The following is a 26,421-nucleotide window of genomic DNA, read 5'->3' as shown; positions in this document are numbered from 1 at the left end:
GTTGTGTGTTGATTTGAAGTTTGGACTCAGCGCGAGATTTTAGTTTAGCAGAAACTTTCTCTTCTCATCGGGTGATCCGGTGCTCCTTTCTTTTGCCTCAACGGATCATCCGGTGCTCTTTGTGTCAGCTCAGTTTCCCTGATAAGGTCCGGTGCATCTACCCGATGATTAGTTCAGAAGCACCGGATAATACGGTGTTTGTAAAATGGTTTTCCATCCAGAAAAGGTCTGGTGTTTGCAAAGTGTCTCAAACTGGACCTTGTGTTTAGGCAGTGGCAACCAAAATCAGAATGACTGAAAATTGGTATGGTAATAGTGTTCGGTGATTAGTGGAGCTTCACCGGAGTATCCAGTTTTCATAATTGAAATTCTTCACAGAGAAGCTCTGGTGTTCAATTAAATATCACTGAAGCATCCAATGCTTGAAAGTGGTCTCATCTCTGTTTTGAGATGCTATTTGGAAATTTTGTCTGATGATCACTATGCCATTCATCGGACCTTCCGGTGTTCATGATTTCTACGGGCCCCACCTATCATATAAGATTCTGGCTGGCTTTCTCTCCTCTCTCTGCTTTCGATCTCCGTCGCTCGTACCAGCTCTCGTCGTCTCGCAGAGTCGACATCATGCTCTTGACCGTCCAGCATCGTCGACATGCCCCTACTGCACCGTCGCACCACCATCAGTCACCGTCGCCACCTCTACTCCATCGCCATCATCGTCACCACCGTAGCCGCCGAGCACCTTCCATGACCTAGCACCACCGCCACCACCTTCGGCTGCCGAGCTCCCTCTTCACTTCTAGCTTCTCTCTTCAATTCATTGTGATGAGCATCAAATCTTCGGCAAACTTCAATTTTGCAAACCCTAGACCATATCAAATGTGTTACAATCAATTTAATTCCATGCAATTTCAGAGCATGTTCATCTATATATGTGCTTAAATGCTCATATGTTTCATATTCGAGTTGAATCCATTCAAATTTGCTCAATTTTCATTCATTTTCAAGTCAAATCTGAGCAATTTATTACTTAGGATTCAATTTTGGGTCAATATCATGTCAATTTCATATACCTAATGCAATGCTCATCTTATTATCATCTATCTTCTGTTAGATAGGTCATGAGCGCACTGACAAGGACAAAGGCAAGGCCGTTGAGCAACCAAAGAAGAAGTCGAAGGCTCAGAAGGACTGTGATAGAGCCTTGGCAATAGCTGATGGAGCAAATACTCAGCGTGGTTTCCAGATCTGAGATGACTTCACTACTCCATGTCGATCCACCCGCACCCGTCCTGTTGGGAGGTTGGGCTTGACGCCTTTCGACAAGTTAGGCAACCAGAAGGGGCTCGTCAGGAGCCAGAGCCAGATGAGGGGGAGGAGGAGCAGTCAGAGAAGCAGAAATCAGAGCAACCACATGCATAGGCAGAGCTCAAGATGATTGATATGACTTCTTACTAGTCTTAGAGGATTAAGAAGCTGTGTTTTATGCCAATTGATGAGTGGTTTGCTGAAGTCAGAGATGAGCGGGTTGATCCCAGGTTCTGGACAGTTCTATAGGAGAGCTTCTTCCACTCTTATCTTAGGAAGAAAGTCGGTTTGAGCTAGCACAAGACGCTCAACTAGCGTTTTTTGCAATTAGCTGCAAGGGGAGTGGACATGAGGCAACACTTTGATGTCTTCCCTAGGCTTTCAGCTCTGCTCACTGGCATGGACAGATATGTAGAGGATTGTCTTAGAGTGTTTTATGTCATAGTATGGATTGCACTAGAGAGGAAATTCATTTAGTTCATGTTCCAGGGCAATACTTACAGATTATACAGAAACAATCTACTTGACGCTTTGGGGGTTCAGGCGAGTTCCAGGTATTTGCATGAGGTCGTTCATCCGAACGTCGAACCCCCTCGCCGTCCTCTGGTTGGTGGCATCTTCCCGACTGATCAGGAGATCAGGCCACTTTTTAGATAGCCCTTCACTCTAGGTTCGTCGTGACTGCCAGACATGTTGACACCTGTAGCGAAGGCCATACACTTGTCCTTGAGATGTAGTTTGCTGCCGAGAATCGGCTACGGAGAGGTTATCACCAGCTTGCAGCAGTGGTTGATTCTTTCTATCCTCACCGACGTTTTGATATCGTGGATCTGATCCTGTGTGAGATTGAGGATGCTATAGGACAGGGGATGTCCTTGGCCAGACATCAGTCATACGTGTATTTCATCTCTCATTTGCTTGCTCATGCCATCAGGTATCCTGAGTTCCTCAAGACCTATGAGGATTCTGATACTCGCTACAAGGAGTATGCTCCTTCTACTCTCACAGACAGACACCATGATCAGCAAGCCATGGTTCATGCTCAGGAGCTATAATATGAACAAGGGTTCCCGATCTTCCGAAAGGTTCTGGTAACTCTCGATTTGGTGGAAACGAGACACAAGTCGATCCGGCTTCCGAACAACACGATCTGAAACCCCGCAATCACAGCACCACGTCTCCTCTGGTTATCAACCGGCGTTGCACGGTTGACCTCGCCAAGAAGGCTAAAATCCTTGCCTGAGAATCGAAGAACACAAGCAAGAACAAGGAAGAATGCAACCAAATTGCAGATGAATGATTAATCTCACGAGTTGAGGTCTCACAAACCGACGAAACGGCGAAACTGTTCTTGACAGAATAATTTAAGCAAAACCCAACCCTAATTAAGGCAGCGGCTACTGTATATAAAGGATTAGGGTCGGTCAAGGACCCCTGGACGCGTCCCTAATGGACTCCAACACGATACATGGCCCAACGGACCAAAAACGGTGACGCAGCACCGGGACAGATTCTGGACGCTGACTTGTTACGACGTTTTCCGTTGACTCAGAAGGAATTTGGACCTCAAACCAACGCCATTGGTTTCCTTATAAAATTATCTTTCCAACCATATGTGAATCGTCGAAAACGGAGTCCGGATGCGTCCTGGGCGTCCGTTTTACTGCTCGCTGGTCATGGAGGTCGAGGCTGATTCGGACTCGAGTTGGACTGGACCTCCTGCTGTTGTTGGACGTCCTAGCTGCTCCTCCACGCCTCCAAGCCTTTCTCTATGTGTCTCCTTGTCCTCTCCATGATTCCTAAGCAACACATAATCATTAGGTAATAATCTATTCTCAAAATTATATAAAGAGTTGCTTAGGAACGAGCTCACCTCTAAATTTAATTGTCGTGCGCGAGCCCTTGTGATTGGACCTTAAAAGTTCAATGGAGGATCATTGTATGTATCCGAGGGAGTGATGTCCTCATCATCCTCCCCCTCTTGAATTGGAGTCGTCCTCGCCTCAAGCTCATCATCGGCTCCCAAGTAAGGTTTCAAATCTGCAATGTTAAAAGAAGGACTAACCCCGAACTCTGGTGGCAACTCAAGTTTATATGCATTATCATTTATTTTCTCAATTATCTTATAAGGACCAGCAGCTCTTGGCATTAATTTAGACTTACGCAGCTCTGGAAACCTATCTTTTCTTAAATGTAACCACACTAAATCACCCGGTTCAAGTTTGACTTCTTTCCTACCTTCACTACCAGCAATTCTATACTTTTCATTCATCTTTTCGATATTTATTTTAGTTGTTTCATGCAACTTATGAATAAAATCAGCACGTGCACTAGCATCACTATGTGTTCTTTCAGTGGTAGGTAAAGGCAAAAGATCAATAGGAGCGCGAGGGGTAAAACCATACACTACCTGAAAAGGACTTACCTTGGTGGTAGAATGTGTTGCCCGATTATAAGCAAACTCCACGTGGGGCAAACATTCTTCCCACATCTTCAAATTTTTCTTCAAAATAGCTCTCAACATGGTACCCAAAGTGCGGTTCACTACCTCCGTTTGGCCATCAGTTTGTGGGTGGCAAGTAGTAGAAAACAATAGTTTTGTACCCAACTTATTCCATAGAGTGCGCCAAAAGTGACTCAAAAATTTAGCGTCGCGATCTGAAACAATAGTAGAAGGCATACCATGCAAGCGAACAATCTCTTTGAAAAAGAGGTCAGCAATATAAACGGCATCATCACTTTTATGACAAGGTATAAAATGTGCCATCTTAGAAAAACGATCCACAACAACAAAAATGCTATCCCTCCCCCTCTTAGTCCTAGGCAATCCCAAAACAAAGTCCATCGAAATATCTGCCCAAGGAATAGAAGGAACAGGAAGAGGCATATACAAACCATGTGGATTCAAACGAGACTTAGCCTTTTGACATGTGGTACAGCGTGCCACGAACCGCTCAACATTTCTCCTCATCTTTGGCCAAAAGAAATGTGTGGCCAACATATCCTCCGTCTTCTTAGCACCAAAATATCCCATCAATCCTCCTCCATGTGCTTCCTGCAACAACAAAAGACGAACGGAACCAACTGGAATGCATAAACGGTTAGCTCTAAACACAAATCCATCATTGATCACAAACTTGTTCCACGTACGTCCCTCTTTACAGTTCAGCAATACATCTTTAAAATCAGGATCAAGCACATATTGTTCTTTTATTGAGTCAAGTCCAAAAATTCTATAATTAAGTTGGGACAACAAAGCATATCGTCTAGACAAAGCATCAGCAATTATATTATCCTTCCCTTTCTTGTGTTTGATAACATAAGGAAAAGATTCAATAAATTCAACCCACTTAGCATGTCTACGATTCAGATTATGTTGAGAACGAAGATACTTAAGCGATTCATGATCTGAATGTATAACAAATTCTTTAGGCCACAAATAATGACGCCACGTCTCTAAAGAACGTACAAGTGCATACAATTCCTTATCATACGTAGAGTAATTAAGAACAGGGCCATGCAATTTTTCACTAAAGTATGCAACGGGCTTACCTTCTTGCATCAAAACACCTCCAATGCCAACTCCACTAGCATCACATTCTAGCTCAAAGGTCTTACCAAAATTTGGAAGTTGCAGCAATGGCGCGTGCGTAAGCTTGTCCTTCAAAGTGTCAAAGGACTCCTCTTGTGCCTTACCCCAATGGAACACCACACCTTTCTTTGTCAACTCATGTAAGGGGGCAGCAATGGCGCTGAAATCCTTCACGAAACGACGATAAAAACCTGCAAGTCCAAGAAAACTTCTCACCTGTTTGATGGTTTGGGGCACCGGCCAACTCTTTATGGCTTCAATTTTCATCTTATCCACCTCAATTCCCTGTGGAGTAATAACATAGCCAAGAAAAGAGACTCGATCCGTGCAAAAGATGCACTTCTCAAGGTTACCAAATAAACGTGCATCACGTAAAGCATTAAAAACAGCACGTAAGTGATCCATATGTTCATCCAAAGACTTGCTATAAATCAATATATCATCAAAGTAAACCACCACAAATCGTCCAATAAAAGCTCTTAAAACCTCATTCATCAAACGCATGAAAGTGCTAGGTGCATTAGTTAAACCAAAAGGCATTACTAACCACTCATATAATCCGAATTTAGTTTTGAAAGCTGTTTTCCATTCATCTCCAAGTTTCATTCTAATTTGGTGGTAACCACTACGCAAGTCGATCTTTGTAAAAATTACAGAGCCACACAACTCATCAAGCATATCATCAAGTCTAGGAATAGGATGGCGATATCGAATAGTAATGTTATTGATGGCTCTACAATCAACACACATACGCCAAGTACCATCTTTCTTAGGAACCAAAATCACAGGAACATCACAAGGACTAAGGCTCTCACGTACATACCCGCGGTCCAAAAGCTCTTGGACTTGCCGCTGAATTTCCTTAGTCTTCTCGGGATTGGCTCGATACGCAGCACGATTTGGCAATGTTGCTCCCGGGATCAAATCGATTTGATGCTCTATCCCTCTCATAGGTGGCAGTCCCGGGGGTATCTCAGCTGGGAAAATATCCTCATACTCCTGCAAAAGGTTAGTGGCAGCAGGAGGTATCGAACTAATAACATCATCAAGCGAATACAAAACTCGTTTGCAAACCAAGGTGTAGCAAATATCATTGTTAGAAATTTCAGCAAGGTCACTTTTTAGTGCAAGCATAACACCACCCTTCAATTTTATGCCCTCTACCTTAGAACTAGGTGCAGACTTATCCTTTTTAGGTGGGTAAAGAGAATTAGCAACTTGCTGATTTTCAGATTTAGTATCACGCAAATTAGCAGCTCGTTCTTTATCAGCTTGTACAATTTCAGCAGGGGTCATATGAACCAAAGTAATTTTCTTTCCTTTATGCATAAAAGTATATGTATTACTTCTACCATGGTGTATAGCATCATTATCAAATTCCCAAGGTCGACCCAATAAAAGTGAGCAAGCTTCCATAGATACCACATCACAGTCAACATAATCAGCATAGGAACCAATGGAAAAAGAAACTCTGCAAGTTTGTGTTACCTTAGCTTTTCCAGCATCATTAAACCACTGAAGGTTATATGGGTGGGGGTGTTGGCGTGTGGTCAAGCCAAGCTTCTTGACCAAATCTGAACTCACCAAATTATTACAACTACCTCCATCGATGATGACACGTGCTCGCCGATTTTGGATGACGAAGAAAATCTGGAACAAGTTATGGCGTTGCAGCTTCTCTGGTTGTTGTACCTTTGTGCTGAGCGCCCGCTGCACAATGATGCTCCTATAGGTCGCTGTGTCATCACTGCCCAAGATTTCGTTGCTCTCCTCAACAACTGGTTCTTCTTCTTCTTCTTCCTCAATGTCAGAGGCGCTGATGTACCCATCTTCCGTTGCAATGTATGCCCGCTGACTTGGGCAATCCTTCTGCACAAGACCGAATCCATGGCAGCGACGGCACTGAATGCCAGAGGTGCGTCCCGTTGATGCAACAGAGGAAGCACTCTTGGAAGGTCCCTGCAAAACAGAATTTTTACCTGAGCCTGAAGGTCGTGTAGTGACCGGATTTGGTGCCGTAGCTGCTTGTTGCTTGCTCGCTGGTGAGGGAGCCCTGTAAGTGGATGGTTTGGACAGCCCAAAGGATGGTCCTGTGCGCGGCGTGTATGTGGTGCTGGCCTTGTACTTGCCCTACTGCTCACGCCCCTGCAACTCCTTCTCTGCAAGCATAGCAAACTGAAACAACTGGTTGACATTGTTAAATTCTTTATAATCAATAATATCCTGGATTTCATGTCTCAAACCCGAATAAAATCGACAAATAGAATCTTCATTTCCCTCTACTATGCCACAACACATCAAGCCCTTTTGAAGCTCACCATAATAATCCTGCACAGATTTATCTCCCTGTTCTAAGCGCATCAATTTCTTACGCAGGTCTCTATGATAAGATGGGGGAACAAATCTATCACACATAGCAACCTTAAGCTCTTCCCATATACGAGGTGTGGCACCATCTGCAGCTAAACCAGTCCACCAAATAATAGCAAAATCTTTAAACTCACTAGTGGCTTGTCTAACTCTATGTTGTTCAGGTACTTGGTGGGCACTAAATTTTTGCTCTACTGTCATCTCCCAATCAAGATATCCCTCAGCATCATAATGTCCCGAAAAAGAAGGTATAGTAAATTTAACCTTAGCATAAGGATCTTCAGGAGCTCGCTTATACATACCTCGATGGTGGTGGTGATGTGGAACGCCACCCATACCTGTGGTGTTAGTGCGAAGACGACGCCGTAATCTGTTTTGCAATGTCACCGCTGGATCAACATTAACATCGTCATCATACAACTCATCACCGGTGTTGCTTCCATTCACATCTTCGTTGTGCACAGGACGGTTTTCCAACACATTTACCCTATCGGTGAGCTCGGATAACCGTTTGTCCACCCGCTCAACCGCGTTTGCGAGTTTCATCTCAATTATCGCTTCAGTGACAGCCTTGATGACTGTCTCCTTCATCTCCTTCTGAGCATTGTCTACAACAGCTTGTAGCTGCTCTTGGCTGACACACTCCTTGAAGTCCTTTGGCGTTTTATCTCCTTCAACTGACATTGTGGAAACAAACACAACAACAAACAGTGAAGGTTATCCCTAATAATCGTACTACAAAGGTGGAGTGGTGCCTCTCAATCAAGATCAGCAAAGGTAGACACCTTACCAAGCTCTTACCAGGGTTCTTACCAGCAAAGCAAAGGATACCTGGAAGGCGTGCGAGCGATTGCAGGGATGCAAACCAGTGCTGTCCAGAAGAATCTGTGGAGCTTGGAAGGCACACAAAGAGAACAAATATGTATATGTGGAACACAAATCAGAAACAGATAGTAATGCTGAATTATAGTCCCAAGTACTTGTTCTCGTTGCTGGCCTAAAGTGTTGCAAGTACCAAGTATGTGTGATAAACAAGGTGGAGAAACAAGTATGATGGATAGCAAGAGCAACAGAAACAAAGAACTAAATAGCACACGCTAACACAGCTCACTTGGCCCTTCTCTATGTGCTCCTCTAGATATTGTTCCTCTTTTGCCCCTCTCTTTTTTCTATTTTTTTGGGCTGTCGTTGTTTTTTTGGGAAAATTCGACTTTTTCTTTTTATTTTTTTGATATTTTTTTTCACTTAGGAGCACACAAGAGGGAACCACAGAAAATTTGAGCTTAAACAAGTGAAAGACGTGACCTGTAGAATTTTCTGAAGTTCAGACGGAAAATGAGAAAAATATTTGGAAATTGAAAACTCAAACTTCGGAGGCGAATTTGGGAATTCTGATTTCGCCGAACCCGGCAATGCGGGGACGAACGGATCCGAAACGCCGTTTCGATGCGAAAAACTCTGTGACTTTTCTGAAAACGGAGTTCGTACGCGAAAGTTATGCCCGATTTGAGAAACGACTCCGAATTAAAGGACAAAACGGGAAGAAAGTGGGGAAAATATGCGACGGAGGCTAGGGTTTGATGGAAACGGTGGGGAAAAACACACGAACTGGACTCTAACACGACCTAACCAGCAACAAGACCTTGACCAGGACACAAACTCAACACGACGAACTCTGAAACTGAAATATGCAAAAGCTAAAGGCGCGGAAGGGTTGTAGGACAGGAAAAAAAAAACGATATGGCAGTGGACTATGGAACGAAGGCGAAAACACTCGAAACTAAGGGTAGATATGAACCTGGCGGTAAACCTGAAGCTCTGAATACCACTTAATATGAACAAGGGTTCCCGATCTTCCGAAAGGTTCTGGTAACTCTCGATTTGGTGGAAACGAGACACAAGTCGATCCGGCTTCCGAACAACACGATCCGAAACCCCGCAATCGCAGCACCACGTCTCCTCTGGTTATCAACCGGCGTTACACGGTTGACCTCGCCAAGAAGGCTAAAATCCTTGCCTGCGAATCGAAGAACACAAGCAAGAACAAGGAAGAATGCAACCAAATTGCAGATGAATGATTAATCTCACGAGTTGGGGTCTCACAAACCGATGAAACGGCGAAACTGTTCTTGACAGAATAATCTAAGCAAAACCCAACCCTAATTAGGGCGGCGGCTACTGTATATAAAAGATTAGGGTCGGCCAAGGACCCCTGGACGCGTCCCTAATGGACTCCAACACGATACATGGCCCAACGGACCAAAAACGGTGACGCAGCACCGGGACAGATTCTGGACGCTGACTTGTTACGACGTTTCCCGTTGACTCAGAAGGAATTTGGACCTCAAACCAACGCCATTGGTTTTCTTATGAAATTATCTTTCCAACCATATGTGAATCGTCGAAAACGGAGTCCGGATGCGTCCTGGCCGTCCGTTTTACTGCTCGCTGGTCATGGAGGTCGAGGCTGATTCGGACTCGAGTTGGACTGGACCTCCTGCTGTTGTTGGACGTCCTAGCTGCTCCTCCACGCCTCCAAGCCTTCCTCTATGTGTCTCCTTGTCCTCTCCATGATTCCTAAGCAACACATAATCATTAGGTAGTAATCTATTCTCAAAATTATATAAAGAGTTGCTTAGGAACGAGCTCACCTCTAAATTTAATTGTCGTGCGCGAGCCCTTGTGATTGGACCTTGAAAGTTCAATGGAGGATCATTGTATGTATCCGAGGGAGTGATGTCCTCATCAAGCTAATCCCTATTGACGAGCGAGAGAACAGCAGCTGAGGACCAGGCCCTAGCAGAGGCTGAGGCTGAGCTACCTCAGTATATCTTTGACGTGGATAGCGATTCAGACTCGGACGATATTGAGTATACTCCTGTTAAGTCACATGATGCTGAGGCAGGAGGTTCTTCTCAGGCTACCCCGCAGACCTCAGTTCTTACTTCTTCAGCACCTACGACAGCTTCTCCAGTGCACCATGTTGCACAGACTTCAGAGCTTGCACTAATTCTTCAGTAGATGTAGTAGCAGCAGGTAGTTCAGCAGCAACAGGTTCAGTAGTAGCTTGTAGCACATGTTGAGATGCAAGCGAAGCTTCATACCAATATGATTCACCAGCATGAGAAGCAGATGGTCTTTTGTAGTCTCTTAAGCAGCAGCAATAGGCCATGTTCTCAGTGCTTCAGTCGGACAGAGAGAACAATACTTTCATATTCTCATTCTTGTTCCAGCATAGCAGTATTCAGTTGCCAGTTGCACCTCCAGCTCCAGCTGCTAGTCCTCTCCCAGGCAGTGTCAGCGGTCTTTTGACTACTCCAGGGTCAGACTTTCCTCTCTCAGCACTCTTCCTCATCGGTCTACTTCCTCATCTTATCGAGACATATCTGAGGCCAGTGCTTACTTTGTGTTGTCACCTTTGCCTACTGAAGCTCTCAGTTTCGAGGACTCGCTGCAGCCGATAGTCCCTGCTCAAGAGCCTCCAGTTGTGCCTCCAGCTGTCTCGCAGCCTGTGCTTGATGCGGTCAATCATACTCTTCGGGAGGTGCTGAGTCAAGTTAACCAGGAGATGGTTGCTCAGGGTCTCGACACCTCCAGCTCCGACCCCTGTCCAGACATAGTGCAGAGTTAGCCTGCAGCAGGAGCGTCCTCACGTGTCGATGACGCTGTCGTTGAGATTATCTAGTCTGCATCCGACTCCGAGATTGATGCTTCTTAGTTCATGGTGCAACCTTCTTCGATAGCATCAGCTCCCTCATCTCCTCCAGCTCCAAATGTGTAGATGTGTTCTCTTTTTGGTGCTTAGGGAGAGAGGCTAGTGTTAGAGGGTGTTTTGGAGAGAGATTGCTAGTCTTGAGTGTCTAGAGAGTTTGCTAGTTTCAGGAGGAGTCTAGTTTAGCTTTTGGGTAGCAAGGTTCGGCTTGTTGGATCTTATGGATTTTGATGTAATGGCGGATCATTTGATTCTTAATCAATGTGTTTAGCTTGTCATCACATTGTGTTTCATTTTATGCGTGCTTGATTGTATTTGTTCTAGCATGTTAGGTTATTCTAGTGCTAGGTTTTCTCTTGTTTTTTTGTTAGGTGCTATCAATTGCCTAGTATGATAGCGTGTACTTTATTTCATATCTCTATATTATCATTTGTGTTGTCATCAATCACCAAAAGGGGGGAGATTGTAGAATCTAGATCTCTAGGTAAGTGATAAGTGTTTCGGAGATTTATGACAACCGTATCATTCTGACTAAAAATTCATTTTGAAGAGAATAAAAAAATTAGTTCACAATGATAATTGGGTATGCTAGGTCCCTAAAGTGATTATATGGACAATCAAAGGATATGTGTATCAAAATTAAGGATCTTCTAGTTCTAAGTGTCACAAAGGAGATGAAGAACAATTAGAGTAGTATAGGTCTATTTCCATAGTTTTTTTGACCGTACTACAAAGAGGGGCTAAGAGTAGTAGCTTGAACTAGAGAGTCTAGACTTAGTCTGATGCACACTTATGAAATTCTAGCACTAGGTAGCTCAGAGAAGCCCATGGTTCAGATGTCGAGAAGTTGAAGCTCAAGAAAGTTTGAATTGGACGAGCTCAGAGTCTTTTTAGTTCAACGGATGATCTAGTCTTGTGAAGCTTATTCTCACCGGATCATGTTTGGTTACCAAGTCAGAAAACATATTTCATACACAGGATGGTCCAGTGATTAAAGTTTCACGTGTCCAAAAATATTAGAAGTGTTACACCGAATGGTCCGATGTTAGTTTGTTCAGAGCACCAGACTAATTTCAGCACAAGTAGAATTTTCCATGAAAAATTAAGTTCAACTCATCGGATTATCCGGTGATGTAATGATGAAATCACCAGAATATTTATTCTAGAGGCGATTCCAAGTGAGAAGTGAACTTCATCACTTGGAATAAGGAACAGGTGCAAGATCTCACCCTCATCTGAAGGCGTATTGCTCCCCTTGTCTCTCTTGGTGCTAAGATTTTGATTGTTTATTGGGTTAGAGTTTGATGAACTAGGGTTGAGGCCTTAGTCATGGTTTGTAGCAAGTGTCAGCCGTGGTGAGTTGGAATCCCTTGCCTCATGTTGTAGGTCCCTGTTGCAGCTAGGATGCATAAGCATTTGTGGAGTTAGTTTTCTAACTCCAAATTTATTTTTTGTTGGTTGTCTATGTATGATGCGGCAGGGTTGATCATCAAACTCTAACCCAATAAACAATCAAAATCTTAGCACCAAGCACTGAGAAGTCTGACCCTGACAGGTTTAGAGGCTTCTGTTCTGCTAAGGGGTTTCATTGGAGAATAGTGCTAGGACACAGCATGATAAGACTGTCAGGGTACAATCCCTGATACTAACTTATTGTTCATGTGCATATGCATGTGCAAAAGTCATCCTTATCAGTTATCTAACTTATTATTCATATGCATATGCATATGCAGGTGCAAATAAATACTAGCCAGCATGATTGTAACCCTACAAGTAGAGTTGTTGGCAAAATGGCAAATCAAGCTTGGGTAGCAGACAAAGATTTGAGGAAGAATCCTAACATTGGTGCTAAAGAACTGCAAAAGATGCTACAAGACAAGTACAAGGTACAAATTCCATATGCCACTGTGTGGAAGGCACCATATCTAGGGTTCCTAGGATGATAGTTTTGATTCTTTGTATATGTTTAAGGCAGAGATAGGGCTGAGATGCCCTGGTAGTTTAGTGGAAATTGGTACCAGGGTATATAATGGTCAAGTGTACTTTGAGAGATTCTATTGTTTCTTTGAGCCCTACATCACAAATTTTCTATTAGGATGGAGGAAGTACCTTAGCATTAATTCCATTGCCCTTAATGGCAAGTGGAATGGTCATATGGCTGTTGCTAATGTCTTAGATGACCATAACTAGATGTACCCAATTGCCTTTGGGTTCTTTGATGCAGAAACAACAGAGAATTGGACATGGTTCATGGAGCAACTGGCTAAATCTGTAGGTACTAAGCAGTATATGGTAATCTGCACTAATGCATGCAAGGGTCTAGAAAATGTAGTGCAGAAGGTATTCCCTACATATGAGCAAAGAGAATGCTTTAGACACTTGATGGAAAACTTGACCAAGAAGAAGAGTGGCCCTTTGTATGGAAACTTGTGGCCTGCAACTAGAGCATTCAGAACCAAGGATTATTTATATCACATCAATAAGGTGTTGTCAGCTGATCCTGAAGTTGGTGTATGGCTGGACAAGTGTCACAACCTATTGTGGGCCAAGAGCAAGTTCTCATCACAGGTTAAGTGTGACTACATAACCAACAACCTGGCTGAATCATGGAATGGATGGATAAAGGATTTCAAGGATTTTCCAGTTGATTCTCTTGTAGATGCAATCAGGGAGAAGACAACTATCCTATGGGCAAAGAGAAAGAAGATAGGAGAGAAGCTGGAGGGCAAAAATATTTTGCCTACAATCATTACACAACTGAAGGCAACTACAAGAGGCTTAGGTCACATGAAGCTACTAAAGTTAGATGAAAAAGCTGAAGTTACCGAGCTGCATAATAGCGTGAAAGTGCTTAGACATGTTGTGTACCTTGATCTGAAATAATGTACATGTAGGGAATGACAGCTTACTGGAAAGCCCTGCCCTCATGCTCTGTTAGTGATTTCCTCTTCTAGGAACCCAACCATTGATGATTATGTGGATCTAATATTCTCAATGCGATGCTTTAGGGCTGCCTATGCATGTGTTATCCCTTGCATAATATATAAGTCCCAGTGGCCACAAGTAGACAAGGGGTTCAAGTTGCTTCCATCAATGACAAAGCCTAGATCAGTTGGGAGGTAGAGAACAAATAGGATCCTGTCTTGTCTTGAAAAGGTCAAAACAAAGGCCAAGAGATTAGTTAAGTGCATCAGATGTGGTGGTTTAGGCCACAGACAAGCCAGTGCAAATTGCCCCTTGAATGGCACCAAAAAGAGGTCAAAACAACTTGCCTTCTTAGTTACAGCCAGTTAAATCTTGATGAACTAATTTACACATTATGTCTGCTACCAAAAAGAGGAATCCTCCAAAGAACAAGGGAAAGACATGAAGGAAGAAGGGCATTGAAGATTCAACTAGCATTCCTATAGCCCCAACTCCATCCAGATCAAAGGCTGGCTGAGTTCAACTGGCAGATAGCCCTGGTCCAGTAACTAAGAGGTATTTCCTCACTTGTTTTCTTCCTTTTTCCTGGATCATAGCTTATGCCAAATTCTTTTAGTAGGCAATCTTCCTTGTTGCAAGCAGGATCAGAGTGCTCACAGACCAGCACTGGACTAGTCACTAGAAGGCAACTGTTTATGCCTCCTTCCCCACAGGCTAACAAAACCACAGAGGTTTCTCCTGATGGAAGGCATCTTCTAGTGAAGAAAATAACACCTAGAAAGAAAAAGAACTGACGAGGTCCCAAAAAGAAGCTTTTGTGCTACTTCTTTTGCCAGGTCCCAAAAATCAGCAGTGGTCAAATGAACTATGTGTGTTTGAACTATGTCATGTCGTGTTTGAAATATGTCCTGTGATGTAATATTAACTTTAGATCTAATCTGGGAACCTTTGCTGATGCTTCATGGTAATGCAAGAACTAAGTTAATGGTGCATGTTCTGATATTGTTCTTCTATCGTGCATGCTATCATATAATTTTGTTGTGCCTTTTATGATTCCAGAAACCAAGGATATAGACCCACAACAACAAATAATTTCCCTCAATTGCTTGACAAAAGCACACTTCATTTAGTTCCTCTGCCATAATTACATTGCCAAAAGCACCTGCAACATCCCCTATCATCAGGTTCCACTAAAACACACCCATCCTACACTGTCTACTTCACTTGACCAACAACAAGAGTACACCCAGTGTAAGAACAAGCAGGTTCCCAGCCATCAACAACACCAATGCCTTGTTCCCTCCTATTAGTATCTCCATCCTTGCTACCAGAGCATTGTTGCCTCCATTACTCATCAATTCAGCAAGGTCTTTATTCAGTGCTGCAACCTCCTTATCCAGGTCTTTCTTCAGTGTCGCAACCTCCTTATTCGATATCTTCATCCTTGCTACCAGAGCAGTGATATCAGGAATGGCAACACAGCTAGAAGTTGAATCATCACCAAGCACCCCAGTCTTTTTAAGGAATTTCTCATACTCCGCCTACCAATGAAAAAGGCGTAAGAACTGGGGTCCTGCAACACCATAATATCCCTAATTTTATGAAACCCAAATCCCCAGAAATCCCCGATCAGTGAAACCCAAATCACCAAATCAAGCAAATGCAATCCAAATCAAACCTTAAAACACTGCAATATCACTCACCCCTTGAATGTTACGCCAACATTTGAAGAACCTCTTGCCGTTGTTCTCAATCGTCTTGGTTGTCCGCTCCATGATGATAGGGGCAAACCTCTCGACATCGTGATGGACTTCGCTGATGCCAAAACCAAGTTGCTTCTCTTGGACCACGAGGACTGAGACATGGTGTAGCGGTTGACAAGGAATAAGAGGTGACAGAGAGTGCGAGGGAGCCGGGGACAAAGAAGACCAGGTGCGCGGTCAGTTTTGGCATGGCCACTGGGGGAAAAGATGTCCTTTCGTGTCACCCTCCACATCAGAGAGAGAAGAAAATGGCCACCTGGCTATTGACTGGGACAAAAAATGGCACACGAGAGCTAAAAAGTGGGCCTCATGTGGCAAATTGGTGAAGTCATCAATTATAATGGCATTTGAGAGTGCGACATTCTTTACGGTGGCAAAAGTTTAACTGCCCTGAGGAGGGGAGACATGGGACGGTTACGAAGATCGGGGAGGAACCGAAGGGGAGCGAGCGTGACGTGCGGAGAGACCACCTATCAGAGCTCGGGGGAAGGGTGACAGGATATCCTGACTGGTGCGGGAACCACTACATATTTTTTAAATAGTAGAGATAGAGATTATCTCATAAATTGTTTATATGATTTGTGATCCGATTGTAACATTATATTAATTGCAATTAAATCAAAAAATAAGATTTCATGTGATTATATTTTTTTTAAAAAAATAAATATATGATAAACGGGTCAAACAAAATTTTGGCTAACCCCATCCAATTTTTATCCTTCTAACCAAACAAGAATTAGATCATCTATCCATATTACCAAATAAGAAATTGGATCGCCTCATTTAACAAAACATAGATGGACATATCTCATCCAATCTTATCCTCCAACCAAAAGCACTCTTAATGATGTATCATGTGCATGTGGAGGTGAAGTTGAATACAATCCGAGTCCACGTTGATGGAGTTGGATCTCACTTGTCCTGTTGCTTTACATGTATGTTAGCCCTTTGCTAACATGGGTGAGAATTTTATAATAACCAAACTCACAAGTCAAATTGATGTATTAGGGTCAATTCGTGGTTGCGGTGAGGTGCTACCTGAATCTAGTATGTCAGGAGTCTTTACTAGTTTTAGGTACATCTTAAAAAGATGTTTCTAGATAATCATATATTAAAATCTAGTAGATAACTATATATTCAAAATGACTCAAACTTAGATGATGTAGGCATACAAATACATCCTTAAACTTTTCCAACACAATGCCAAATGGAGTCCTATTGTAAAACCCTTTTTTCCCTCTATAACATGGGTTTACCGTTTTACAGCGAGAAGTCATTGCATAGGGAAGAATGGTTGTGGTAAATGGTTCGTGTCATCACCAAGCAATGGTACATGTGCTCCATACAAAGTGTAGCAAAATAAGTCTAGTTTTGGTCTCTCAACTATTTCGTTTGTCCGATTTTTACCCTCAACTACAAAACCAGATAACTCTCACCTCTAACTGTCAAAACCGGTTCAATTTCTACCTTGAGCCTGTTTGAGGAGGTATTTGGGTGACGTGGTGGCTATTTTCGTCATGTTAGTAGCCACATCACATGTTTTCTATTGACATGTTAGCCTACTCAACAAAAGAAAAATAAATTGAAATAAATGATGTGTCCCACCTGTCAGACCCAATCCTCTCTTCTTCATCCTCCCCTTTGTCTCTCCTCTTGCCTCCCTCCTCTCCCTGTAGTCGATGAAGCAGATCAAGCCACTGTCGCCGCCGCTCTCCACCAACGAGATCAAACCGTCGCCATCGCCTACACCACTCTCCATCAACATGTCTTGCACTGGTGTAGACATGTTAGCCTCAAGTTCCACGACGCCGCCTTCGTTATCTCCATGGTCGATTGAGAGCCACAATAGTCATCCATTGCACAGCCTGCCCTTCAGCTTTTGCATCGTGCACCATGTTGAGGACTTCACGAGCTCAAACTCGATCGGTTGGGGTCCGAGTTGTGAGCACTGTAGCACCGACTTGAGAAAGCTACGTCTAACCTCCTATTGCCTCTATGTGCGGAGCCATGCCAGCTAGAAGACAACCGCTGCTAACGACCTCCAACTCATCACACGACAGGGGGTGGTGGGTGTTGCCATCAAGGAGATTCCATCACCATGGGGCGGCGGCCATGGTGGGATCCACTTCGTCGATGTTGTAACACCGCCATTAGCTAGATTTGCCTCGTCCGGTGCTGACAGGTTCCTCGAGGATGGCGTGGCGCAAGGCCAAAAACTCATTTTTGGCGGTGGGGAACTCGAGCTCAACGCGAGAAACTTGATCTAAGCAGCGAGGACCTCAAGCTCACACGGGAACTCCATCTGGGCGATCGGACCTAGAGCTCGATGTTGTAACCTTCATCTAGGTAGAGGGGACCTCAAGCTTGATGGTAGGGAGCTTGATTCTAGCGTCCCTTCGCTAGCTGAGTTGAGTCCAAGCTAACTGTCGCGGGTTCTTGAACTTGATTCAACAATTCCTTGTCGGATCTATCTAGCACAAGTTTCAGGGAGAGAGAGCTTGAAGAGACAGAGGTTGAACATGAGGAGGAAGAAAGGAAGGAAAGAAGAGAGAATGACAGTGGGTTTTAGCCACGTCATGACCTAGTTGGAAAAAAATCATCAACTTGGAGAAATGTGCCAATGTGGATTCAAAAACTACTGTCATGTCGTCCAAAAATAGTTTTTGACGAGTTTGAGGTAGAAATTGAGATGGTTTTGACAGTTGGGGATAAGAGTTACTCAGTTTTATAGTTAATTGTCAACATCGGATAAACGCAATAGTTGATGAACCAAAACTAGATTTATTCCAAGTATTACTGCAAAAGAGGGATGGATTTTATATAAAGGTTTACAAAGAAGAAGTGTTTTACAGCATGTTTGTCTCTTAATGCACGTACAGGTTTTTTAGGACATACAGAGAAACTGTGTTTTCCAAAAAAATTCACAAGCTCTGCATTCCTTTTTAGCTTCTTTATACGTGTGTCTGCTTATCACTCTGATTTAGAGTCATTGATTTAGATGGTCTTATATTTCATTGACATAAATAATGTTATAATTAAAAGATAAATCATTTGAATGATAAATCATCAATTTATTTTTAATTTTTCATATCATACGACTTTCTTTTCTGAGAAGAGTTCTCGAATGCGTCGGTTGCACGTTTGGAGCTTCAAAACGAGGAAAGCGCCACGACCACCCACCCTGCACTCGTCCCATGTGCACCTTAGTTTACCCAGAAGCAAAACAGTTCCACAGGATCTGTAGACCGGGTCCAGCTAGGCACCATCGACCCCGACCTCTCCCCCACCTCTTGAAGCTCGGAGGCCCCGCCGCATCAACCACTCGTCTCTTTTTCTTCGCCCCGAGCCGAGGAGAGAGAGAGAACGCGCGCGCCCGAGATCTCCAAGAAGGTTGGTACGCAGAGATCCCCTTATCTCTTCCCTCCCCTGATCTCGTTGCGATTTTGGTTTGTAGGAGGTAATGCGGAAGATCGTGTCGCGATCTTTCGCTGGTTTCGGATATGTTATAGAATGGAGGTGCAGATCTGGGATCTTTTGCCTGTTGCGAGCATGTAGCGGGGTGCGTTTGATGTGGCCTTGGTTGCGCTGGTCCCTGTCTCTGTTCATGGCCACCGGATCTCAGCGCGGTGGTTCCGTGTGCTCTACTGCTCTAGTGCTCTGTTGTTCCGAGTTGCAACGTCGGTTTGATCCGTTGTCCTTTTTTTCTTTCAAGAAATGGCGTGGCATTATGGTCTGTCGTATAGATCTATCAGAGTGGTATAGGTTTGCGAATGTTGTTGGCTTGGCGCGGTGTGGAGTCGTTGGTGATCTTTTGGTAAGTGATCTGTTCCTGGAATTGGCTGAGGCGATCACATTGCTCGTGATCTGTTGATACCATTCATCCTTCATTATTTGCACAGGTTCTCTTTCGCTTGACAGAATTGCTATTGAGGCAAATTTTATGCGCAACCCATTTGGTTTAGAGCACAATGCTTTGATCTGGCATCCTTCTGTGCTGATTCACTCTTGATTGATTTCGCCCATACGGTGATTATCGTTGGTTAATGGCTTTCGCAGTTGCGGCAACATGGGGCTCACCTTCACGAAGCTCTTCAGCCGCCTCTTCTCCAAGAAGGAGATGAGGATCCTCATGGTCGGTCTCGATGCTGCTGGTAAGACCACCATCCTCTACAAGCTCAAGCTCGGAGAGATCGTCACCACCATCCCCACAATCGGTGAGAACCTATTCTCTACTTTGTCTTAGGTGGATCATTCATGTATATACTGAGAATGCATATAAAGCTTTATCCCCACGTAGTAACATCATAAACAATGCTTAATAGGTTGGATCATTTCAAGATAAGTGGGATTTCCTTTTTTTTATAAAGAAACAAGGGACATGACAAATGGAATAATGTAAATACAGAGTGTGACCATCCTAGGTATGCTTGTGAGCTATCACAGTGGTCTGTGAAGGTTCTTTGAATTAAAATAATGTAAATTAGAGTTGGACATCCAGGGTATGCTTGTCAAGGGGCAATGCCATGGGACAAACAGTGCTATACATCACTACAGCTAAATAAATCATAATGTACACCTTTTTTATTCCTGTTGTTTGGCACATGCTTGTTGTTTGCTTAACACCTATCATCTGATCCATACCACTTACTACTCATTTGTCCATATGCTTGTGTTACCGCAGCTATGTTTTGTCTGACTTGTTTTATTACTGCATGCTTTTACTTCTTGGCTCAGAGATGTAGTTAGATGGTTTTTTGTTTCATATCCTTCTTATAGCTCTGGTGCAACATATTGATGTTGGAAAAATTAATTAGACTATGACATTCCTGTACCTGTCTTCTTTGTTTCTTTGGCTTGACCTGTTAATGTTGGAAAGATGATCTGATGCATGTGTATTTTCAGTAATACCTAGTGAGCAACATTAATGAATATTTTGCCATTTTTCCCCTGATGTGAAGGGTTTAATGTGGAGACTGTTGAATACAAGAACATTAGCTTCACTGTTTGGGATGTCGGGGGTCAGGACAAGGTACATGCTTTATCAGACAAAGCTTCTCTTCCCTTTACTGAAGCGACATCAATGCACTAGTTGTTATCGTTGTAGTGTATTAGAAATATTGTTAAATACATCTGGGGATCCATCTAATTATGCTCAGGGTTTGAGATACCATTAACTCTCATAGCATTCTATTGTTGAAACTACAGATCAGACCACTGTGGAGGCACTATTTCCAGAACACTCAAGGCCTTATCTTTGTTGTTGATAGCAATGACAGAGATCGTGTTGTTGAGGCAAGGGATGAGCTCCACAGGATGCTGAATGAGGTAAATTCTAATTGAAAGATCGTGTATATGTTTCTTGTTTTATCTGTTACATGGTCTATCATGTGCATTCATATCAAATTCACGTGTACTATGGCTATGGGATTTTATTTTGGAGTGTTCTCTAGCTTTGATCAGAATGTAGCCTTGATTTATAAACTGCTTCTAGAGCTGCAATATGCATCATCAGTGACTTCTACATGCCCAAAAGTTGCATAATGGCTTAAATTTAAGCAGATATCCTCTCAAGAATTAAGGTGATAAAGCATGACATCAGTACGACAGCGTAGTACTGAAGTTACTCAATGACTGATGGGAAACAATAAGCATTTTGATTTTGTGCTGATTACCGCTGAATTAAGATTTGTTCGAAGTTCGTCATAATCAACTGGTTAACTTCTTAAGTTTGCAATACAACTGATTAACAGACCAGTATAGATATTGAACAAATGTCTATACATCTGACATCTCTAGATGTTGGATTTGTCCTGAGTTGTTAGAGCCGAAGGCATAGCCATGAAAATTATTCGACATCATTCCATCTGACATAACTAGCTGTAAGAGTGGTATATATGAAGCTAACAAATTCACTCCTGAGATTTGTTTTTTGAAACTAAGTATTGCCTATACAACCTGTTGAAAAATGAGTTCTATATGGTTAGGGAGTTTGTATGCTACTACATTTAAGAGTACTCGTTCCGGGACTTGAATGCCCTTCTAGGTGCGCACATTTCGCTTTCAGTTACATTTGGACTATGTTAGCATGCATATAACAATCTTTTAGAATAGTTACCTTATTGGGATAAGTTTTGAGCGTTCATCCGCATGGCATTGGCAGGATGAGTTGAGGGATGCGGTCTTACTCGTTTTTGCTAACAAACAAGATCTGCCCAATGCAATGAATGCTGCTGAAATCACCGATAAGCTTGGTCTCCATTCCCTGCGCCAACGCCACTGGTAAGATATTGTTTATATTTTTGTCACTTGTCACAGTTACACAACCCATTTGTCCTGCCAACCATTTTTTATTTTCATACTAAATTTAACGTTTTTACAGTTTCGTTGTCCATTTTATTTTCTGTCTCTTTCATCATAACTTGTCAATTTCTACACAACTCTTGGTATGCTCATTCTCCAAATATTCTTGTATTTAAGTAAATATATTTGATCCCATGTCTAATTCACCAGATGTGAACAATTGTGTACCCTATCATCTTATGGAGCATATCCCTTGTAGACCAAGTTTTTCTAATATATTTACTTGTTTGCAGTGAAAACTATCTTATATCTTCAAAGCTTAGTAGTGATTGATTTGCCCTCGAATGTCATATGAATTTCTTTGTGTTCATCTATTACATTAAATGATCCGTGGAATTGCCTAACCTGCTTTACTTCACTGTCACCTGTAGGTATATCCAGAGCACTTGTGCTACAACAGGAGAAGGTTTGTACGAGGGTCTTGACTGGCTCTCCAACAACATTGCAAACAAGGTACCTGTTTCTTCCGTGTGCCGTTACCTCACTTATTTACCAAACCATCTTGAAACAAACAAGACCTCATTGTGGAGTAGCATTGACAATGTCATGTGGTTCACTGAAATATCCTTTTTCTCAATGATCGCAGACCTGATCGGACTCGTCTGCGGTTCCATGAAGTACATGACAATTGCATTTTCCGCAGAAATGGAGCCAAGGGTCATTTTGACCTTCAGACTTTATTATTTCATTGGAGTGTTTGTTAAGTATTGTATTTTTTATTTTTTATTTTTTTGCTAGGCTTTCAGAGAGCTCCTAATTTTCTGTCTAGTTTTCGGTTTGCAAGAGGCTGAACCTTGGTGAGAATAAGAGTATTTGTTGTGAGTTTTCTAAAGAATAAACGTGATCTAACCCGAAAGGTCATGTACGTGAGTTAGGACCGACTTGGACTCGAATATGAAACAAAACAGAAAATCTAAGCTACTACCAACATATTGTTTTTATGACTGATTGGCTCGCAAGGAAAGAATTTGTCAATGGAGCCGGATGTATTGGAAGGTCTACAAAATAAACTTTCCAATAAGTACTTATACACCCCCAAACAGTCATCTGACTTAGGAGATGATCTTTTTATTGTGGGTCTGTTGGTCTGGCTAAGTTGAATCTGACTCGACTTGAAATCTTCTTATCTTCAATTTTTTAATTTGAGTTGACTTGAATCCGTGGAGAATGTGGTAGCCAGGTTTCCTACACCCTTGGAAAGACTTGGCACATCTGGATATATTCCTTGTATGTATTGTAACCTACGGACTCATCTTGTAAGGAATTATCGCGCGTCCTCTGGATACCATGCACTTTCTATTCAAATCAGCATAACTCTTTGTAGAATTATTCAAATCATGCGCGTTTGTTTTATTGGGAAGCAGATTTGATCCTCTTGTTCTTCCCTTGCTGGAACCGGTCTCATGATTCCGTCTTCAAATACTTGTGTCATTAAACACAGCTTCAAATCAGTAAGCTTCATGTCTTGTTTCTCAACCTCTAATAATTATAAGAGCAAGAAAATTATATTTATTGTGTAGCATACTATTCCCATCAAGATCACACTTTAAAGTACTTAGAGCATCTCTAACTGACTACTCATATTTGACCTTCTATTCCTTTTATTTAGGGACTCCTCATCCAGATTTCATCCCCTATTTCTCAACACGTTCCAACCGACCCCTCATATTTGACCCCCTATATTCGAATCACCTCTATTTTATTAATATTTGATAACTCTCTCTCCTCTCTCTCCCCCTCTCTCTCCCCTCTCTCCCTCTCTCTCCCCTCTCTCCCAAATGAGGGGTTGGATGAGGAGTCCCTAGATGTAGGGGGTGAGGGATGAAATTTGAGGGTTCCTCAAATAAAGGAGGTCGGATAGGGGGTCAGTTGGAGACCGTTTTTCATCGTTTTTTTCTCAAATATAGGATAGGGGGTGAGAAAAGGGCTCGGTTGGAGATGCTCTTATGGACGCGTTTGCGTCATCGGTACTTTGTATACATCAGAGATTGTTTTAGCTCTTGTAAGTTTATGTCGTTCAGATGTACTAAAAGCATTCATAATAATTGGAGAAACAACATGTATTGGTAGGGAGATCCGCACCAATGGGTCATTGATATTGCTCCTAAAACTGGAAGGAATTCACTTGAGATGCACTTCGGTAGTGGTACTTTTCTGGTTTTTGAGATCAAATCTGACTGTGTGCTAGTTTAAGTCGCATGTAGAAAGCTGGAATTTTCCCCGGTGCTTGATGTTGTTATTTTTTTTTTAATGAAATTCCAAACATGCTTTCGGCTATGTCGTGGGATCTAGTTATGGCCACCAAAAAGAACCTGTTATAGCTAAAAAAAGTAAAATTTTGTTTAAAAGGCCATGGCAATACCAATCGGAATCGACATGCTTAATAACTAAAAAAAGGTAAAATTTTGTTTAAAAGGCCATGGCAATACCAATCGGAGCAACAGCATTAGCACATCTTGCCACACCTGCTGGCTGTGGCAAGATTACCATATCTTACCTTAGACGAGTTCGGCAATACAATGTCCTTAGCATACGAATCAAATGTAGCATTTTGCATGTGGCAAATGCAGGAATGATTTTACAGCTCAAGGAGAACAACATTATTCAGTACAGCAGCAGTGCGCAGTGCGACAGCACAGTGCTAGACGCGCAGCTCTCTCGCTTGCAGCTCGAGCCGGCGCAACCGCTCCACCTCCCTGCCGAGGACGCCGCAGCGCACCATGCTTGCCACGGTGCGCCACAGCAGCCGGAGGTCGCCCCGCGGATCGCCCGGCACCATCTGCTTGTACAGGTAGCTCTCGAACGAACGCCGCTGCACGTACTCGTCGGCGCACATCTCCACCAGCGCCTCGCGCCCGGCGTTCCCCACGTAGAACACGCGCTGCAGCAGGTCCAGGAACCGGAACATGAGCAGGAACTCGTCGTCCCATCGCCGCAGGTAGCCTTGCCTCAGCCCGGCCTCCGTCACGGCGCCCGTGCGCGCCCACTCCTCGGCCATGGCCTGCCCGCACAGCCGGCCGGACTTGGCCGCGAAGTAGATGCCCTCGCCGGAGCACCGCGTGACGTACCCCGCGGCGTCACCGACCAGCGCGACGCGCCCGACGACGCGGCGCGGGCGCGGGTGCTCAGGGATCGGGTGTGCTTCCACCTTGACCACGCGTCCGCCGGCGATCTTGGCGCCCGCGCGAGCGCGGATGCCGGACTGGAAGCGCTTGATCTCCGGCTTGGCGGCAACGGTACCCGTGCCGACGGCGACGTGGTCGCACTTGGGGAACACCCAGCCATAGAAGTCCGGTGACACGTCCCCGCCAAGGTACATCTCGGCGAGGTCGTCGTAGTACGCCATGGCGGCCTCGGGGAGTCGGATGCGCTCCTGGAACGCGATGGCCGTCGTGTAGTCCCCGGCCCCGACCTCGCGCGCCACGCGGCTGTTGGCGCCGTCCGCGCCGACGACCGCGTCGACCTCGAGCACGCCCCGGCCCGTCCCCTCCGACGACGAGGACGAGATGTAGTGCACGAGGTAGGGGTCGGAGGGCCCTGTGGGGAGCGAGAGCGAGGTGACGAGGCCCGGGACGAGCGCGGCGCCGGCGTCCGCGGCGCGGCGGCGGAGGAAGGAGTCGAGCACCTCCCGGCGGAGCATGGGGATGTGGGCCCCCGGAGGCAACGCGCGGGAGAAGTCGGTGGCGAGGTTGGAGGGGGAGAGGATGCGCATGCGTGTGACGCGTCGGTCGACGAGGTCCCGCGGGATGGCGAACTCGTCGAGCATGCACAGCGGGATGGCGCCGCCGCAGGGCTTGGCGCCCGCGGGGTTCCGTTCGAGGAGGAACGCCCGCGCCCCGGCCAAGGCCAGCGCCTCGGCCGCCGACGCGCCCGCGGGGCCGCCGCCCACCACGGCCACGCGCAACGGGCGTCCCGGCATGGAGGCGGCGGAGGATGAGGAGCTGGAGCAGGATATGGCGATGCGCGCTGGGGAGTAGCAGGCGGCGGCGGCGGCGGCCATGGTTGCCGTGGTTTGGGCGAATCGCGTCCACGGATCTGTTTGGGTGGGCTGTAGCGTGGAGCTGCAGCGACGCTGTCGGTGCTCGGGAGGAGCTGGCCCAGTGGAATTTTAAATTTTGAAATATTAGGATAGTGCTCTAGCTCTAACAATACTTAGAGCAGAGTATTTATAGAGCTCAAACTTAAATACATTGAAGGTGTTTAAATAAATCATCTTATTTATATTTAGATTGAAAATAGATATTTAAATTATTTTATATTAATTTATAAACATCAAATTAAAAATAAAATTAGAAACCGAAGCTTTGTCAAACAAAATCTTTGTCGCCCTCGACCAGAAAAGCCGGCTCCGAGAAGCTCATCACAAAGAGAGTAGAAAGCCCGGTTTCGGC

General features: G+C 44.2%; 2 protein-coding genes across 3 annotated transcripts; one reads left to right on the top strand and one right to left on the bottom strand.

The window, feature by feature from the left end:
• Positions 1–18,916: 18,916 nt before the first annotated feature.
• On the top strand, positions 18,917–22,971 carry LOC133909522 (ADP-ribosylation factor 2-like). 2 transcript variants are annotated; one of them, XM_062351999.1, is made up of 7 exons: positions 18,917–19,060; positions 19,727–19,884; positions 20,629–20,699; positions 20,876–20,995; positions 21,831–21,949; positions 22,402–22,483; positions 22,617–22,971. In XM_062351999.1, the coding sequence occupies exons 2-7, from the start codon at positions 19,737–19,739 to the stop codon at positions 22,620–22,622; spliced, it is 546 nt and encodes a 181-aa protein (XP_062207983.1). In that variant the 5' UTR covers positions 18,917–19,060; positions 19,727–19,736; the 3' UTR covers positions 22,623–22,971. The 2 variants fall into 2 exon arrangements, with proteins under 2 accessions (XP_062207983.1, XP_062207974.1); XM_062351990.1 differs by having other exon boundaries at positions 18,993–19,064.
• Positions 22,972–24,476: 1,505 nt separating this feature from the next.
• On the bottom strand, positions 24,477–26,152 carry LOC133909516 (geranylgeranyl diphosphate reductase, chloroplastic-like). Its single transcript, XM_062351979.1, has one exon. The coding sequence runs from the start codon at positions 26,028–26,030 to the stop codon at positions 24,672–24,674; it is 1,359 nt and encodes a 452-aa protein (XP_062207963.1). The 5' UTR covers positions 26,031–26,152; the 3' UTR covers positions 24,477–24,671.
• Between the last annotated feature and the right edge of the window lie 269 nt (positions 26,153–26,421).

The sequence above is a fragment of the Phragmites australis genome, chromosome 1 (assembly GCF_958298935.1).
Source record: "Phragmites australis chromosome 1, lpPhrAust1.1, whole genome shotgun sequence".
NCBI classification, from domain to species: Eukaryota; Viridiplantae; Streptophyta; class Magnoliopsida; order Poales; family Poaceae; genus Phragmites; species Phragmites australis.
Note: the sequence above shows the minus strand (reverse complement) of the source record. Positions and strands in the feature narration are given on the sequence as shown.